The following is a 15,070-nucleotide window of genomic DNA, read 5'->3' as shown; positions in this document are numbered from 1 at the left end:
GTGTCTGTGTGTGTGTGTGTGTGTGTGTGTGTGTGTGTGTGTGTGTGTGTGTGTGTGTGTGTGTGTCTGTGTGTGTGTGTGTCTGTGTGTGTGTGTGTGTGTGTGTGTGTGTGTGTGTGTGTGTGTGTGTGTGTGTGTGTGTGTGTGTGTCTGTGTGTGTGTGTGTGTGTGTGTCTGTGTGTGTGTGTGTGTGTGTGTGTGTCTGTGTGTGTGTCTGTGTGTGTGTGTGTGTGTGTGTGTGTGTGTGTGTGTGTGTCTGTGTGTGTGTGTGTGTGTGTGTGTGTGTGTGTGTGTGTGTCTGTGTGTGTGTGTGTGTGTGTGTGTGTGTGTGTGTGTGTGTGTGTGTGTGTGTGTCTGTGTGTGTGTGTGTGTGTGTGTGTGTGTGTGTGTGTGTGTGTGTGTGTGTGTGTCTGTGTGTGTGTGTGTGTGTGTGTGTCTGTGTGTGTGTGTGTGTGTGTGTGTGTGTGTGTGTGTGTGTCTGTGTGTGTGTGTGTGTGTGTGTGTGTGTGTGTGTGTGTGTGTGTGTGTGTGTGTGTCTGTGTGTGTGTGTGTGTGTGTGTGTGTGTGTGTGTGTGTGTGTGTGTGTGTGTGTGTGTGTGTGTGTGTGTCAGAGCAGTTGTCACTTTGAGTTTAGAGGAGAAGACGAAGATCAGACCTGAACAGCTGAGATCACAGAAACACACAACGAGGTCAGCAACTTCTACACACAACAGACACACAACAGACACACAACAGACACACAACAGACACACAACAGACACACAACAGACACACAACAGACACACAACAGACACACACACACACAGACACACAACACACACAGACACACAACAGACACACAACAGACACACAACCAGACACACAACAACACACAACACAACACCAGACACACAACCACACAGACACACAACAGACACACACACAGACACACAACCACAGACACGACACACAACACACACAGACACACAACCACCAGACACACAACCACACAGACACACAACACACACAGACACACAACCACACACACAACGACACACAACCACACACAGACACACAACCACAGACACACAACCACAGACACACAACCACAGACACACAACCACACAGACACACAACCAGACACACAACCACACAGACACACAACCACACACAGACACACAACCACAGACACACAACCACACAGACACACAACCACAGACACACAACCACAGACACACAACCAGACACACAACAGACACACAACCACACAGACACACAACACACACACAGACACACAACCACACACACACAACCAGACACACAACCACAGACACACAACCACACACAGACACACAACACACAGACACACAACAGACACACAACCACCAGACACACAACAGACACACAACCACCAGACACACAACAGACACACAACCACCAGACACACAACCACAGACACACAACCACCAGACACACAACCACCAGACACACAACAGACACACAACCACCAGACACACAACCACCAGACACACAACCACCAGACACACAACAGACACACAACCAGACACACAACCACACAGACACACAACAGACACACAACCAGACACACAACAGACACACAACCACCAGACACACAACCACCAGACACACAACAGACACACAACACACACAGACACACAACCACACAGACACACAACCAGACACACAACAGACACACAGACACACAACCACCAGACACACAACCACCAGACACACAACAGACACACAACACACACACAGACACACAACACACACAGACACACAACCAGACACACAACCACAGACACACAACCACCAGACACACAGACACACAACCACCAGACACACAACCAGACACACACCAGACACACAACCAGACACACAACCACCAGACACACAACCACCAGACACACAACCACCAGACACACAACAGACACACAACACACACAGACACACAACCACCAGACACACAACCACCAGACACACAACCACCAGACACACAACCACACAGACACACACACGGACACACAACACAGACACCTGTGATTGTTCAGTTCTTCTTGTGTCTTTGTTTGACCTGAGTCTCTCAGACTGCATCAGGTCACATGGTTCTGACAGGTTCAGTCACATCTGTTCTCATCATTTCCTCTTTATATAAATGGACAAACAGGAAGTGCTCCAGGCGGCTCTTCCGGCTCATTCTCACTCCGGCTCCTCTGTCTGTGACCTGAGCCGTGACCTGAGCCGTGACCTGAGCCATGACCTGAGCTTTTCTCTCGTTCGTTTGTTCTTAAATGTTCTTGTGAAGCCTCGACGGTAACACTTTATAATAACTACAACCTTACTTAGCCTTAATAAAGCATGAACAAAGACTTAATTAATAACAAACAAAGATTTAATTAACAATACTTCATGCTTAGTAAATGGTTAATAAAGGATAATTTGTCTTCACGTTATAAAATCTCTCAAAAAGACTTAACTAACAGATAACAGCTGCTGAATGATCATTACATTGTGTTATTAGTAAATCATTCTCTCATAGTTTATTAATGATTAATAAATGCTCAAATGGTTAGTTCATGAGTAATTAAGTATGAAAGAATTATGTGTAACTATTTACAGCACAGGCAAATTAAGTGCAAGTGCTAATTAAGGTAGTAATTAAGTAGTAACTAAGTGTGAATCATTATTAATTAAGTCTTTGTTCATTATTAATTAAGTCTTTGTTCATGCTTTATTAAGGCTAAATAAGGTGTAGTTATTATAAAGTGTTACCGACTCGACTCAGGATCTTGAATTTTTTATTTCTCTATTTTGTCCCTAAATCAAGATTTAAACGTAAATAATGGACCAATCAGACGCCTCCGTTCCCCGAGGCCCCTCCCACTCGTAGCAACAGGTTTGATTGACAGCTCGTCCTGGTTTAGTCCTGGTTCAGTCTGTGGTTTGTGGGTTTGTTGGTTTGTATTTTTACCTGCTGCAGTTTCTTTTTTTGTTTTGTGAAACGTGACTCTGTTTACCGTCTCCATGGAAACAGACGCTAACGCTAAACGCTAACGGTTACACACACAAGCTCAGGGTAAAACAATACACCTCAAATAAACCTCCATCTGATGTGTTCAAACATGTAACACAGTCCTGGTTTAGTCCTGGTTTAGTCCTGGTTTAGTCCTGGTTTAGTCCTGGTTTAGTCCTGGTTTAGTCCTGGTTTAGTCCTGGTTTAGTCCTGGTTTAGTTCTGGTTTAGTCCTGGTTTAGTCCTGGTTTAGTCCTGGTTTAGTCCTGGTTTAGTTCCTGGTTTAGTCCTGGTTTAGTCCTGGTTTAGTCCTGGTTTAGTCCTGGTTTAGTTCCTGGTTTAGTCCTGGTTTAGTTCTGGTTTAGTCCTGGTTCAGTCCTGGTTTAGTTCTGGTTTAGTCCTGGTTTAGTCCTGGTTTAGTTCCTGGTTTAGTCCTAGTCCTGGTTTAGTTCTGGTAGTCCTGGTTTAGTCCTGGTTTAGTCCTGGTTCAGTCCTGGTTTAGTCCTGGTTTAGTCCTGGTTTAGTCCTGGTTTAGTTCTGGTTTAGTCCTGGTCTAGTCCTGGTTTTAGTCCTGGTTTAGTTCTGGTTTAGTCCTGGTTTAGTCCTGGTTTAGTCCTGGTTTAGTCCTGGTTTAGTCCTCCTGGTTTAGTCCTGGTTTAGTCCTGGTTTAGTTCCTGGTTTAGTCCTGGTTTAGTCCTGGTTTAGTCTGGTTTAGTTCCTGGTTTAGTCCTGGTTTAGTCCTGGTTTAGTCCTGGTTTAGTCCTGGTTTAGTTCTGGTTTAGTCCTGGTTTTAGTTCCTGGTTTAGTCCTGGTTTAGTCCTGGTTTAGTTCTGGTTTAGTCCTGGTTTAGTCCTGGTTTAGTAGTCCTGGTTTAGTCCTGGTTTAGTCCTGGTTTAGTCCTGGTTTAGCCTGGTTTAGTGGTTTAGTCGTGTTTCTTTTAGTCGTTTTCTATCAATAATATTTTTAATTTGGTTCAGTAAAGTTTGGGTTTTTTATTTTCTTTTATCAGATAAAACTTCTTATGTGAAGATTTCCTCGTCTTTGTTTCTCTACAGCAAATCAAGTAATCCAAAGTAATCAGATTACATTACTCACTTTAAGTAATTTAATGGATTCTGTTACAAACTACATTCTGGGGTGTGTAATCTGTAATCTGTAGGGGATTACATTTGAAAAGTAAACTTCCCAACTCTGGATTCATGAAGTGTTTACATGGACTTTTAAAAACAGAATTCGGTTTCATTCAGACTTAAATCTCGTAAACGTTTTCTTCTCCTGGTGGATCAGAGTCTGGAGTTTGTTCTTCACTAAAATCCAAACATCTTCTGTCGTTTTGTCTGTAAACGTTCGATCGTCACGTCTCAGAGTTTTTCTTCTGGTCTCAACTAAATAATCCTCAGACTCAATCCTGGATTAATCTGATTGTTCTGAATTACGGAGGATAAAAAAACGAAACAAAAGCTTTTGTCCAAGAGGAAAAACACGTCAACAACACTCACTCACTTTTCTCTCGTTTTCTGTTCTGGACGCGGAACATTCTGGAAGTAAAGAGCGTGAAATGTTTTTATCGTGACACTAAAAACTCCTCTTCTATTTTGAGAAACAGAAAAGAGAAAGAAGAGAAAAAGAAAGAAGAGAAAAAGAAGAGGAAAGAAAGTTGTTGTTTTTTTCTTTAGGATCGATACTTGCGAAAAATTTGAATTTATTTGCAATACTAGTTTTATTATTGATTTATTGGTTAGTATTTTTACCAGCCTGATTAAAAGTTCAGTGGAGACAGATGTGTTTAATGCTGTACTGTGGAATATTTTACCCATGGAAACAAACAGGGCAGAAGAACTTTTATGATGCTTTTATTTTTACCAAAGTTTCATCCTGTGGTTTAAAGTGAAAAGTTATAAAATCAAAATAAAATGCAGCAGGAGATTTGTTTAGATCAGTTTGTTTTTGGAGCTGAGGTTTGATGGTCTGAGCCAAAACTCCAGATCATCTGGAGGAACAACCCCCCTGGTCCTGGTCCTGGTCCTGGTCCTGGTCCTGGTCCTGGTCCCTGGTCCTGGTCCTGGTCCTGGTCCTGGTCCTGGTCCTGGTCCTGGTCCTGGTCCTGATCTTGACTCTGGTCCTGGTCCTGGTCCTGGTCTTGGTCCTGGTCCTGGTACTAATTCTGGTCCTGATCTTGACTCTGGTCCTGGTCCTGGTCCTGGTCCTGGCCCTGGTCCTGGCCCTGGTCCTGGCCCTGGTCCTGGTCCTGGTCCTGATCTTTGCTCTGGTCCTAGTCCTAGTCTTGGTTTTGGTCCTGATTCTGGTCCTGATCTTGGCTCCGGTCCTGGTCCTGATCTTGGCTCTAGTCCTGGCTCTAGTCCTGGCTCTAGTCCTGGCTCTAGTCCTGGTTAGTCCTGGTTCTGGTCCTGGTCCTGTCTCTGGTCTTGGCTCTGGTCCTGGTCCTGGTCTGGCTCTGGTCCTGGTCCTGGTCCTGGTCCTGGTCCTGGCTCTGGTCCTGGTCCTGGCTCTGGTCTTGGTCCTGGCTCTGGTCCTGGTCCTGGTCTGGTCTTGGTCCTGGCTCTGGTGGTCTTGGTCCTGGCTCTGGTCCTGGTCTTGGTCTTGGTTCTGTATCAGAGGACAGAAAGGGGCTGGAAAAAACTTCAGGATGAATGAGAATTTCATCTGGAGCCTTTAGTTTGATCCTGGTGTAGACTTGGTTTGGTCTAGTCCTGGTTTAGTCCTGGTTTTGTCCTGGTTTAGTCCTGGTCTCCTGTCTGTCCTCTGTCCTGGTCTAGTCCTGGTTTAGTCCTGGTTTAGTCCTGGTCTCGTCTAGTCCTGTCTGGTCTAGTCCTGGTTTAGTCCTGGTTTCCTGGTTTTTTCCTGGTCTCGTGGTCTAGTCCTGGTCTTGGTCTAGTCCTGGTTTAGTCCTGGTTTAGTCCTGGTTTTAGTCCTGGTTTAGTCCTGGTTTAGTCCTGGTCTAGTCCTGGTTTATCCTGAGTCCTGGTCTCGTCCTGGTCTAGTCCTGGTTTGTCCTGGTCTAGAGTTCTGGTTTAGTTTCTGGTTTAGTCCTGGTTTAGTCCTGGTTTAGTCCTGGTTTAGTCCTGGTTTAGTCCTGGTTTAGTTCTGGTTTGGAGCAGGTTGTGAGATGACGTCAGGTGAGAGTTTAGACGAGACTGGATTTCCCCTGAAAACAAAGAGAAAAGAAAAGGAGAGAGTGAAAAGGAAGGAGAGAGAGAGAGAGAGAGAGAGAGAGAGAGACAGACTAGAGACTCTCCTCTCTCTCTCTTCATCTACTCCTCTCTCTCTCTCTCTCTCCCTCCATCTCTGTCAGATTCTCTCTGTTCTGCTGTGAAGTTCATTCTCTCTCTTCCTTCCTCTCCCTCTTTCTCTTTTCTCTCTCTTCTTCTCTCTCTCTCTGCTCTCTCTTCTCCCTCTCTTTGTCTCTTCTCTCTCTCCTCTCTTCTCTCTCTCTTCTCTCTCTCTCTCTCTCTCTCTCTCTCTCTCTCTCTCTCTCTCTTCTCCCTCTCTCTTGTCTCTTCTCTCTCTCTCTCTTTTCTCTCTCTCTTCTCTCTCTCTGTGTCAGATTTCTTCTCTTTCAGTCCTTCCGTCTGTTCTTTCTTTCTTTCAGTCGGTTCTTTCGTTCTTTTCCGCTGCAGCTGTTGTTTTCGCTGTAAATAAACTCAGAGGAAGTGGCTTTTCCTTCCGTTTTACTCATCCCACTCATCCTCCCATCCCCCATCCACTCATCCCTCCCTCCTCTCTCCCTCTCTCCTCCCTCTCCTCCCTCTCTCTCTCTCTCTCTCTCTCTCTCTCTCTCTCTCTCTCTCTCTCTGCTCTCTCTCTCTCATCTGTCTTCAGTTTGGTTCAGATTAAAACAGAATTTTCCTTCTTTTTGCCAAAATCTCGACTCAAACATCAGCAGAATCTGAAAAACAAAAACCTGCACCTGACTGACCCGACTGACCTGACTGACCTGACTGACCCGCTCTCCTCTCCACAGACCTGACTGACCGGCTCTCCTCTCCACAGACCTGACCCGACTGACCGCTCTCCTCTCCACAGACCTGACCTGACTGACCCGCTCTCCTCTCCACAGACCTGACCTGACTGACCCGACTGACCCGCTCTCCTCTCCACAGACCTGACCTGACTGACCCGCTCTCCTCTCCACAGACCTGACCTGACTGACCCGCTCTCCTCTCCACAGACCTGACCCGACTGACCCGCTCTCCTCTCCACAGACCTGACCCGCTCCTCTCCACAGACTGACCGACTGACCGCTCTCCTCTCCACAGACCTGACCTGACTGACCCGCTGACTCTCCTCCAAGACCTGACCTGACTGACCCGCTCCGACTGACCCGCTCTCCTCTCCACAGACCTGACTGACCAGACTCTCTCTCCACAGACCTGACCCGACTGACTCCGCTCTCCTCTCCACAGACCTGACCAAAATAAGAAGCAAAAAAGAGCCAGAGACGCGTGTGAAATAAAACAGAATTATATAAATGTAAATGTACAAGTCAAAATAAAATAGAAACATAAATAATAAAATAAATAAAATAAAAGCTTAATGTTTGAGGATCCAGTTTAATCCAACAGAGAAACAGAGTCAGAGAAAGTCTCATGTGGCTCTTTTGTGTCTTTTGTGTCTTTTGTGTTTTTTGTGTTTTTTACAACAGAAAACAGACGATTTGATGAAACCAAACGACTCGAGAGAAAAACACTGAAAGAAAGAAAGAAAAAAACTGGAAACAACGTTCAGAGTTTTAAAATCTGTGTTCAGAATCTGAGTTTTTCACCTGGAGCCTTTAGCTCAGGTCTCGAACTCACACGACCTGGAGGCCACATTAGATAAAGTCTGAGTGAGGCTATGTGCAGGTGTAGGTGTATGTGCAGGTGTATGTGCAGGTGTATGTGCAGGTGTATGTGCAGGTGTGTATGTGCGCGTGTATGTGCAGGTGTATGTGCAGGTGTATGTGCAGGTGTATGTGCATGTATGCAGGTGTATGTGCAGGTGTATGTGCGCGTGTATGTGCAGGTGTATGTGCAGGTGTATGTGCAGGTGTATGTGCAGTGTGTGTGCAGCGTGTATGTGCAGGTGTATGTGCAGGTGTATGTGCGGTGTATGTGCGCGTGTATGTGCAGGTGTATGTGCAGGTGTATGTGCAGGTGTATGTGCGGTGTATGTGCAGGTGTATGTGCAGGTGTATGTGCAGGTGTATGTGCAGGTGTATGTGCAGGTGTATGTGTGTATGTGCAGGTGTATGTGTGTATGTGCAGGTGTATGTGCAGGTGTATGTGCAGGTGTATGTGCGCGTGTAGTGTGTATGTGCAGGTGTATGTGCAGGTGTACGTGTATGTGCAGGTGTATGTGCAGGTGTATGTGCGGTGTATGTGCAGGTGTATGTGCAGGTGTATGTGCAGGTGTATGTGCAGGTGTATGTGCAGGTGTATGTGCAGGTGTATGTGTGTATGTGCGTGTATGTGCGCGTGTATGGTGTATGTGCAGGTGTATGTGCAGGTGTATGTGCAGGTGTATGTGCGCGTGTATGTGCAGGTGTATGTGCAGGTGTATGTGCAGGTGTGTGCAGGTGTATGTGCATGTGCGCGTGTACGTGCGTGTGTATGTGCAGGTGTATGTGCGCGTGTATGTGCGCGTGTATGTGCAGGTGTATGTGCAGGTGTATGTGCGCGGTGTATGTATGTGTGCAGGTGTATGTGCGGGTGTACGTGTGCGTGTATGTGTGCGTGTACGTGCAGGTGTATGTGCGCGTGTACGTGCGCGGGTGTACGTGCAGGTGTATGTGCGCGTGTATGTGCATGTGTACGTGCAGGTGTATGTGCGCGTGTGTATGTGCGTGTATGTGCGGTGTATGTGGTGTACGTGCGGTGTATGTGCGCGTGTATGTGCTGTGCGGTGTATGTGCGCGTGTACGTGCGGGTGTATGTGCAGGTGTACGTGTGCGTGTATGTGTGCGTGTATGTGTGTACGTGTGTATGTGTGCGTGTATGTGCAGGTGTATGTGCGCGTGTATGTGTGCGTGTACGTGTGTGTGTGTGTGCGTGTACGTGCGTGTGCGTGTATGTGTGTATGTGTGCGTGTACGTGCGTGTACGTGTGTGTACGTGTGCGTGTATGTGTGCGTGTATGTGTGCGTGTACGTGTGCGTGTATGTGTGTACGTGTGCGTGTGTGTGTGCGTGTACGTGTGCGTGTATGTGTGCGTGTATGTGTGCGTGTACGTGTACGTGTGCGTGTATGTGTGCGTGTACGTGTGCGTGTACGTGTACGTGTGCGTGTACGTGTGCGTGTATGTGTGTACGTGTGCGTGTGCGTGTGCGTGTACGTGTGCGTGTACGTGTGCGTGTACGTGTGCGTGTATGTGTGCGTGTACGTGTGCGTGTATGTGTGCGTGTGCGTGTGTGCGTGTGTGTGTACGTGTGTACGTGTGTGTACTCGTGTTAACAGATCCACTTAGACTCGTTGCTTCACAGCTGCTGTAAGTTGAGTTTTGGGATGTAAACTGGGCACCGACTGCAGCTTCATCTGTCTGTGTCCCGCGGTCGGGGGAGGGACTGTGCGTACGTCTACACACTGACATTATTCTTTGGAATTAAGTGGAGGGCTGCAAAAAAATCCTTCCGAGGGCCTCAGTTGGCCCCCGGGCCGCAAGTCTGACACCCCTGGTTTAGATTCATCCTGGTCTACACATGGTTTAGTCCTGGTTTAGTCCTGGTTCAGTCCTGGTTTAGTCCTGGTTTAGTCCTTGGTTTGTCCTGGTTTAGTCCTGGTTTAGTCCTGGTTTAGTCCTGGTTTAGTCCTGGTTTAGTCCTGGTTTAGTCGCTGTTGTTTCTGAGTGGTTTTATATCAATATTGTGATTTAAAATGTCACAGAATCTGAAAGAAAAATCTGTTGTTTACCCGTGTGTGTGTGTGTGTGTGTGTGTGTGTGTGTGTGTGTGTGTGTGTGTGTGTGTGTGTGTGTGTCTGTGTGTGTGTGTGTGTGTGTGTGTGTGTCTGTGTGTGTGTGTGTGTGTGTGTGTGTGTGTGTGTGTGTGTGTGTGTGTGTGTGTTCTGTGTGTGTGTGTGTGTGTGTGTGTGTGTCACAGCCTCCGGTTCCGTCGGTGCCAAACTTCAAACCGTCCATGTCGATCGCCGACTGGCTCATCGCCGTCCAGAACTACATGAAAACTCTACAGTATCCTTCACACAGAGGGACCTGACACACACGAGAGGGACCTGACACACACGAGAGGGACCTGACACACACGAGAGGGACCTGACACACACGAGAGGGACTGACACACAGAGGGACCTGACACACACGAGAGGGACCTGACACACACGAGAGGGACCTGACACACACGAGGACGAGAGGGACCTGACACACAGAGGGACCTGACACACAGAGGGAGACACACACAGAGGGACCTGGACACACACAGAGGGACCTGACACACACAGAGGACCTGACACACACGAGAGGACCTGACACACACAGAGGGACCTGACACACACGAAGGGACCTGACACACACGAGGAGGGACCTGACACACACAGAGGGACCTGACACACACGAGGGGGACCTGACACACACAGAGGAACCTGACACACACGAGGAGGAGGGACTGACACACACGAGGAGGGACCTGACACACACAGAGGGGACCTGACACCACACTGGGGAGGAGGGGGACTGTCACACACACCTGGGAGGAGGGACCTGACACACTCGGGGAGGAGGGGGGACCTGTCACACAGGAGGACCTGACACACACGGGAGGAGGGACCTGACACTTGGGGAGGAGGGGGACCTGACACACTCGGGAGGAGGGGACTGACACACTCGAGGAGGAGGGGGGACCTGTCACACTCGGGGAGGAGGGGGGACCTGACACACTCGAGGAGGAGGGGGGACCTGTCACACTCGGGGAGGAGGGGGACCTGTCACACTTGGGAGGAGGGGGGACCTGTCACACTGGGAGGAGGGGGACCTGTCACACCTTGGGAGGAGGGACCTGACACACTCGGGGAGGAGGGACTGTCCACACTTGGGGAGGAGGGGGGACCTGTCACACTTGGGGAGGAGGGGGACCTGTCACACTTGGGGAGGAGGGGGGACCTGACACACTCGGGGAGGAGGGACCTGACACACTGGGGAGGAGGAGGGACCTTCACACCCTCACTCGGGAGGAGGACCTGACAACTCGGGAGGAGGGGGACCTGGGGAGGAGGGACCTGTCACACTCGGGGAGGAGGGGGGACCTGTCACACTCGGGGGAGGAGGGACCTGACACACTCGGGGAGGAGGGGGGACCTGTCACACTTGGGGAGGGGGACCTGACACACTCGGGGAGGAGGGGGACCTGTCACACTCGGGGAGGAGGGGGGACCTGTCACACTCGGGAGGGAGGGGGACCTGTCACACTCGGGGAGGAGGGGGGACCTGTCACACTCGGGGAGGAGGGGGGACCTGTCACACTCGGGGAGGAGAGGGGACCTGTCACACTCGAGGAGGGGGGACCTGTCACACATGTGTGTTTGTCCTTGAGTCGTGTGTCAGGTACAATCACACTGGGACTCAGTTCTTCGAGATAAAGAAGAGTCGTCCTCTGTGTGGGTGAGTCTCTGAACAAAACACACTGGACTTAAAGCTGCACTGCGGAACTTTACTCATTAAAAGTCTGTCCCCTGTTTGTCTCCATGGAGATGATGGAAGGGCATCTGAATTAATGCATGTTGTTATGTTTTTATGAACAGTGTGTCCCAAAAACATTGACGATAATTTTGCCAATTCAGAAACTTTTCACAGGATGAACAGAAACCGATCAAGACCAGAGCCCGACCGATATGGATTTTGTTGCGGCCGATATGAAACCGATATGCTGGGAGTTGGCGCTGCCGATATAATCACCGATATATTTAGTGATGTAAAAATTCACTGTAAATCTTGAATTATATAAAAAAAACTTAGGTTTGGTTCTGGTGGATTTTAAACTGGGTTTATTTAGGAAACATTTATTGTTCTTCTGCCTCTTTACATGAAATGTCAAAGGACTAAAACAGAACTGAACCAGGACTGAACCAGGACTGAACCACAACTGAACCAGGACTGAGTGTCTGGACTCGGTCTCTGTGTCTCTCCGTCTCTTGAGCCCAAGATTAGTCCTGGTTTATTTATTTTATGCAGAATATATTTATGCATGTTTTTTTATCCTATGCACACGCAGATTTTTGAAAGTTTTGTTTTCGGCCGCTGTCGCTGTCAAACTCCCACGAGTCTGAACGCGACGTGAAGAGAAAAAAAGTGAGAGAAAGAGAAAACACGACTCCCAATAAGGATCAGGCTCCTGTCGGTCGCTTCAAAGAGCCGGATCAAAGAGCCGGATCGAAGAGCCGCTTCGATCACGACCGACTCATCACGACGAGAGAGTAAAGAAACTAGCGCTATTAGCCTTTAGCCGTAAACGCTGCACCGCGGTCATTAATGATATGTGTAAATGTTGATCATTCACACGTCNTGTATGTGCGCAGGTGTATGTGCGTGTATGTGTGCGTGTATGTATGTGGCGTGTGCGTGTATGTGCGCGTGTACGTGTGCGTGTATGGTGCGTGTTGTGCAGGTGTACGTGCGCGCGTGTATGTGTGCGTGTATGTGTGGTGTACGTGCGCGTGTATGTGCAGGTGTATGTGCAGGTGTATGTGCGCGTGTATGTGCGCGTGTATGTGCAGTGCGTGTGTATGTGCGTGCGCGTGTATGTGCGCGTGTATGTGCGCGCGTGTGCATGTAGGTGTATGTGCGTGTATGTGTGCGTGTTATGTGCAGGTGTATGTGCGCGTGTATGTGCAGTGTATGTGCGCGTATGTGTGCGTGTGCTGTATGTGCGTTGCGTGTACGTGTGCGTGTATGTGTGCGTGTACGTGTGTGCGTGTATGTGTGCGTGTATGTGCGCGTGTATGTGTGCGTGTATGTGCGCGTGTACGTCGTGTATGTGTGCGTGTAATGTGCGTGTAGGTGTATGTGTGCGTGTACGTGTATGTGTGCGTGTATGTGTGTTATGTGTGGTGTTGTGCGTGTACGTGTGCGTGTACGTGTGCGTGTATGTGTATGTGCGTGTATGTGTGCGTGTACGTGTGCGTGTATGTGTGCGTGTACGTGTGCGTGTATGTGTGCGTGTACGTGTGCGTGTGCGTGTACGTGTGCGTGTACGTGTGTGCGTGTATGTGTGCGTGTACGTGTGCGTGTAGTGCGCGTGTGTGTGCGTGTACGTGCTGTATGTGTGCGTGTATGTGCGTGTATGTGCAGGTGTACGTGTGCGTGTACGTGTGCGTGTATGTGTGCGTGTACGTGTGCGTGTACGTGTGCGTGTACGTGTGCGTGTACGTGTGCGTGTACGTGTGCGTGTACTCGTGTTAACAGATCCACTTAGACTCGTTGCTTCACAGCTGCTGTAAGTTGAGTTTTGGGATGTAAACTGGGCACCGACTGCAGCTTCATCTGTCAGTGTCCCGCGGTCGGGGGAGGGACTGTGCGTACGTCTACACACTGACATTATTCTTTGGAATTAAGTGGAGGGCTGCAAAAAAATCCTTCCGAGGGCCTCAGTTGGCCCCCGGGCCGCAAGTCTGACACCCCTGGTTTAGATTCATCCTGGTCTACACTTGGTTTAGTCCTGGTTTAGTCCTGGTTTAGTCCTGGTTTAGTCGTCGTCGCTCTTGTTTCTTTATGAAGTGGTTTTATATCAATATTGTGATTTAAAATGTCACAGAATCTGAAAGAAAAATCTGTTGTTTACCCGTGTGTGTGTGTGTGTGTGTGTGTGTCTGTGTGTGTGTGTGTGTGTGTCTGTGTGTGTGTGTGTGTGTGTGTGTGTGTGTGTGTCTGTGTGTGTGTGTGTGTGTGTGTGTGTGTGTGTGTGTGTGTGTGTGTGTGTGTGTGTGTGTGTGTGTGTGTGTGTGTGTGTGTGTGTGTGTGTGTGTCTGTGTGTGTGTGTGTGTCCTGTGTGTGTGTGTGTCTGTGTGTGTGTGTGTGTGTGTGTCTGTGTGTGTGTGTGTGTGTGTGTGTGTGTGTGTGTGTGTGTGTGTGTGTGTGTGTCTGTGTGTGTGTGTGTGTGTGTGTGTGTCTGTGTGTGTGTGTGTGTGTGTCTGTGTGTGTGTGTGTGTGTGTGTGTGTGTCTGTGTGTGTGTGTGTGTGTGTGTGTGTGTGTGTGTGTGTGTGTGTGTGTGTGTGTCTGTGTGTGTGTGTGTGTGTGTGTGTGTGTGTGTGTGTGTGTGTGTGTGTGTCTTGTGTGTGTGTGTGTGTGTGTGTGTGTCGTGTGTGTGTGTGTGTGTGTCTGTGTGTGTGTGTGTGTGTGTGTGTGTGTCTGTGTGTGTGTGTGTGTGTGTGTGTGTCTTGTGTGTGTGTGTGTGTGTCTGTGGTGTGTGTGTGTGTGTGTGTCTGTGTGTGTGTGTGTGTGTGTGTGTGTGTGTGTGTGTGTGTGTGTGTGTGTGTGTCTGTGTGTCTGTGTGTGTGTGTGTGTTGTGTGTGTGTGTGTGTGTGTGTCTTGTGTGTGTGTGTGTGTGTGTGTGTGTGTGTGTGTGTGTGTCTGTGTGTGTGTGTGTGTGTGTGTGTGTGTGTGTGTGTGTGTGTGTGTGTGTGTGTGTGTGTGTGTGTGTGTGTCTGTGTGTGTGTGGTGTGTGTGTCTGTGTGTGTGTGTGTTTGTGTGTGTTTTTTCCACAGCCTCCGGTTCCGTCGGTGCCAAACTTCAAACCGTCCATGTCGATCGCCGACTGGCTCATCGCCGTCCAGAACTACATGAAAACTCTACAGTATCCTTCACACAGAGGGACCTGACACACACGAGAGGGACCTGACACACACGAGAGGGACCTGACCTGACACACACGAGAGGGACCTGACACACACAGAGGGACCTGACACACACGAGGAGGGACCTGACACACACGAGGAGGGACCTGACACACACAGAGGGACCTGACACACACGGGGAGGAGGGGGGACCTGTCACACATGGGGAGGAGGGACCTGACACACTTGGGGAGGAGAGGGGACCTGTCACACTCGAGGAGGAGGGA

At 49.0% G+C, this 15,070-nt stretch overlaps 1 protein-coding gene across 1 annotated transcript in view; it reads left to right on the top strand.

Annotated features, from left to right (window-relative positions):
* The window catches only part of vash2 (vasohibin 2), a 52,476-nt gene that overhangs the window by 4,167 nt on the left and 33,239 nt on the right, over positions 1–15,070 (top strand). The window contains exons 3-4 of the mRNA XM_055149179.1: positions 10,105–10,193; positions 11,559–11,615. Coding sequence (XP_055005154.1) covers positions 10,105–10,193; positions 11,559–11,615 — 146 coding nt within the window. The remainder of the gene's footprint in view (positions 1–10,104; positions 10,194–11,558; positions 11,616–15,070) is intronic.

The sequence above is a fragment of the Boleophthalmus pectinirostris genome, unplaced genomic scaffold (genome assembly GCF_026225935.1).
Source record: "Boleophthalmus pectinirostris isolate CB_2022bp ecotype Guang Dong unplaced genomic scaffold, ASM2622593v1 HiC_scaffold_13, whole genome shotgun sequence".
Classification (NCBI taxonomy): domain Eukaryota; kingdom Metazoa; phylum Chordata; class Actinopteri; order Gobiiformes; family Gobiidae; genus Boleophthalmus; species Boleophthalmus pectinirostris.
Note: the sequence above shows the minus strand (reverse complement) of the source record. Positions and strands in the feature narration are given on the sequence as shown.